This window comes from Morone saxatilis, unplaced genomic scaffold (genome assembly GCF_004916995.1).
Source record: "Morone saxatilis isolate NCDOM2014 unplaced genomic scaffold, NCSU_SB_2.0 Contig568, whole genome shotgun sequence".
Classification (NCBI taxonomy): Eukaryota; Metazoa; Chordata; class Actinopteri; family Moronidae; genus Morone; species Morone saxatilis.
Window position 1 is genome coordinate 1 of NW_023340171.1, and position 4,223 is coordinate 4,223.

General features: G+C 35.0%; 1 protein-coding gene across 1 annotated transcript; it reads left to right on the forward strand.

Moving 5' to 3' along the window:
* Window positions 1-1,894: 1,894 nt before the first annotated feature.
* Window positions 1,895-3,366, forward strand: LOC118339663 (ADP-ribosyl cyclase/cyclic ADP-ribose hydrolase 1-like; the record flags this gene model as incomplete). The annotated part of the gene is made up of 4 exons (XM_035677366.1): window positions 1,895-1,977; window positions 2,495-2,568; window positions 2,747-2,821; window positions 3,262-3,366. Coding segments are annotated over 4 exons (337 nt in total), but the record flags the coding sequence as incomplete, so codon positions are not given.
* Between the last annotated feature and the right edge of the window lie 857 nt (window positions 3,367-4,223).

Consider the following 4,223-nt stretch of genomic DNA (forward strand, 5'->3'; position numbering starts at 1 on the left):
GTGTATGGCCATCTTCCTGTGTTTTCTTTTTAGGTTCTGCTATTTGGGAGTCAACCAAGACATGATCAATTTCTGAATGCATAAGAGTTGACACTTTTTCCACCTTGGGGATACAATCTTTGGTTAATTGGATATAGAAGACAGGTGTGGGAATTGAGAGAACAACGGTAATTTACCGTTAATAGTCAATATGACAATGGTAAACACACAGGTGATCAACGGATCAGACTTATGTAAAGTCATAAGGAGTCTGTTCGTTATACTGTACCTGTACATTTTAGGGGTTTTGGGGTCACTTTTCTGTCTTCCAAACAGTTTTTGAAAACATTATTATTAGGACTGTATATACATATCGACAATAGAAAGATTATTCATATCCAGTAAAGGAAGTGCCCCAATTAAGGTACATTCTTTCTGGGGCAGCAGTGCTCCGTGTGTAGGGAGTGCTTAGGAACCAGAGTGTTGGCGGTTTCATATCCCACGACCACATATTGGAGTGAGCAACCTAATCCCAGAAACTGCTCTATGGCCACGCTAACGTGGCGATGCCCATCACTCCCCATCTTCTCTTATGTTGTATGTCTGGTGCATGGAGTGTGTATTTTGTGTGTGGAAAAGGAGTGAAAAGGAATTTCCCCATACGGGACGTTAATAAAGTTATATGTTCTTCTTCTTAGCGCATATTGGCTAACATGTAGATTATTGGTTGTTGATGAAGTCGATGCAGAATACAGTCTACAATATATTCTGGTTTACATTAGTTAAACTTCTGACTTGGGGACGTACTACCTGTTGAGGGCATTTGGTATTAATTTGTTTAATTTGTCTCTAATGTTTATTCATCATAAAAGAGCTTCTAATTCATTGCTCGTAAGTTTTATGGGGATTATGGGTCCTAAACAATGTTTTATAGGCATGGATTGTTAACATTGATGGAATCTCCTCCTTGATTTAGCTACAGCATGTCAGTAGAATCTGCTGTAGGGAAATTAAGCTGCTATCATATCACACCGGTTGATCTATTCTCCCCCTCTGCAGCCCTTTAAATGTTTTCAGATGTGTTAATGACTAAGGTGTGCCTCAGTATATAAATATATTATATAATTGTAAACACTATTTATAAAAAAATTATTTTTCTTGTAGCTTTTTTCCTTTTAAGAAAGGAAATCGAAATAGTCAGTAAACGTATTAAAGTGCAGTATTGTAATTGAGATGTATTATTAATCTATATTATATAGTAATTCTGTTTGATTGGGCGTATTACATATTGGTTTGATATCTGGATACCTGAATTTGGTTTTCATAGCTGTAATTCCATATATCCAAATTAAAGAAATAAAAAACTTGAATATTTCACTTCTGGTGTGTATTGAATCTTCTATATGTTTACTTTTTGATGTAATTATTAAATTTATTTTTTCTTATATTTCATATTCTAATTTATTGTGATGCACCTGTATATACAAACATGTCACACATCAGTATCAATACTGCAAATGTTTGTGAAACAGCTTTAAAAACTTAGACTGCGTCTTCCATCTTAATGAATGGCCTAGATCTGTTGCAAAATAGTCAAATTGTAGATAATGAGAAATTCAGTGATCTCTCAAATACATTAGAATCAGCTAAAGTAGTACAATATAACACACCCTTTATCATTGTAGGCATACAACCGAATTTGATTTATTTGATCTATTTAAGGGTATTCATGTACAACCACAGTTTTAATCTGTTTCTGTTTTAACACTTTCCAAACCCTGATGATGTTTTGGGTGATTGAACAGACTAGTGACTGAGTGATAAACTACTTTGTTTCAGCTTTGTGTGATCAACTGTGGATGCTGTCTTTCATGCAGTGTATAATTATAAGTTGCTTATCTCTTGTGCTCTGTAGATATCTTGAGCTCAGATTGTCCAGACTATAAGAAATATCCTGTGAATCCTGTCAGTTCCTACTGGAAGAGGGTGTCCCAGGCGGTGAGTACATTCACATTAGAGAATGAACCATCAAGATGTAGCATTGCAAAGATAACATTTTTTTAACCCCCTACAGGGACATACTGACAGACGTTGAATATGTGCAAATGAGCCATGCACTGGCTGTGCACTCTCCTTTGAATTTGTGTATTTGTGTGAAGTATGTTTTTGCCCAAAGGGTCTGTCTCCGCAGATTCATGAGGAGGGGTTCCATACCTCATTCCATCAGTTCTTTTTCCATACTGCAGATGTTTCACCAGCTGTAAACTGTCTATTATGTCAGAGGACTGAATTGAAACATTAACTGGTCAATGTCTCTGGTATCTAACCCACCAGAAGCGGCCATCAGACAGAGATGGGGGTTTTAAACTGTTTAACCCTTATTTTTCCCCTGGGAGGCATATATTTTAATGTGTTAAAAATAAAATTGCCTACTTGCCACTTCAAAAGTTGACACAAATGTAAAATGTACACATCATTCTGAGTAAGTGAATATTGAGCTGATGTTTTGTTGCAGTTTGCAAAGGCAGCTGAGGGTAACGTCACTGTCTTACTGAGTGGAACTGAAGACACTCCATTTAACACTAACAGGTAAACAACCTCTCACATTTCAGAGGGTTTATTCATGTAATTCTCAGGCCCCCTTTTCACATTTATTGTGATTTTACCACTTTATTCAGAGACAAACAGTATAATGTGAAGGCATGTAAAGATTACCATTCAGAATGTCAAATTTCATGTTTTTTCTGTCCTCTCTTTTTACTCCAAGTATATTTGCAACTGATGAACTGCCCAAATTAGACCCCAATAAAGTTACCTTGCGAGTAATACTGATCAATAAGGAGTAAGTATAACATTCAGTGTTGTGTTACATAATGTGAAGTGCAGTAATTATTTGTAGCTCAGTTCTGTGACAGTTTCAATTCTCCATTTAGAGTGTTAGAGACACAAATAGGATTTAAACATGAAATGAAATGTGGAATATATCCTACATTCACACTTCCAATCCATAGTTGTGACTACCACAGACATGGTTTTTGTTCTTGAAATCCTGAATGACTAATGCCCCAGTGGGGCTTTAAAGTGGACCCTTTCTTTACATACCCCATCACCCATTCTCTAGCATATTCAAAAACTTCTATTTAAATTATGTATGTTTTCTGAAAGCAATGAAAAAACACAATTCATTTAGCTAAATTATGAAAAGTTGTATTGGATTGTACTGAACTGTATTGAGAGCATGGGCTTTTGCTTGGTTACAAAACTGTGAAAGTTTTTTTACAGATCCCAAGGGAAAACATGTGAGGATTCATCTCTGAAAGACCTGGAAAAAAATTGGGCCATTCGTAGCAAACGTTCAGACAACTATCATTGCAAACATACACAAGAGTAAGTTCAATTTTTCTAGAAAAACCCTGGTTACATTTATCAATATATATTCAAATTCATTTAGACTCAACATTATTCTTAAAATGTATGACTAATTCATTTAGCTTAAAGCTGATTTATATTGATGTTAACATAGTTACCACTCACTATTTTTGAGAAAACATACAATGGGTCCTGAATCCAACATGTTCACATTGGCTAGCTTGAAAAGAGAATATTTGAATCTGAAGAAATGTGCCTTATGATGAGTGCATGTCATTGAAAGTGAATTAGACCAGTATACTGTAGTTACAGTACTGTAGCAGCTATCACATCAGTTTGTGCTGATGCTTGGCCATTGGTCATGTTAAGAGCTGCTATCCTCTCTTTTGTAGCTTCAGACACTTCATCTCTAATTTGAAACATGTTATGTTACTATTATTAATAAAATACAAAGTCTAATTGCATAAGTTGCACTTGTTTTATGAATTTGTATTTCTGTATGGTCCATGTAATGCCGATCTTTTTTTTTTTTTTCATTATATATTGACAAGTTGAAAGTCGTCATCCTGTAATGATTTTGAATGTTTCATACTGTGTGACAAGAATAGCCTAACCCTGGGCCTATAACCTGCTTTGGTTCTAATGGTCTTGGACAAACAACCTTTTTGAAATAATTCCAATAATATAATGACAGTTGGCCTCTTCAAGTTGATAATTTTTCCAGGCTCAGTACGATGTGCCACACCTTTATCCAATGAGTTTCATTTAGCTTCCCTGTCAATGACCTAGAAAAAACACATAACAAAACAACTTAATTATAATGTTTTAATATTTCATATGAGGATCAACTTGTTCAATATATATATATATATATA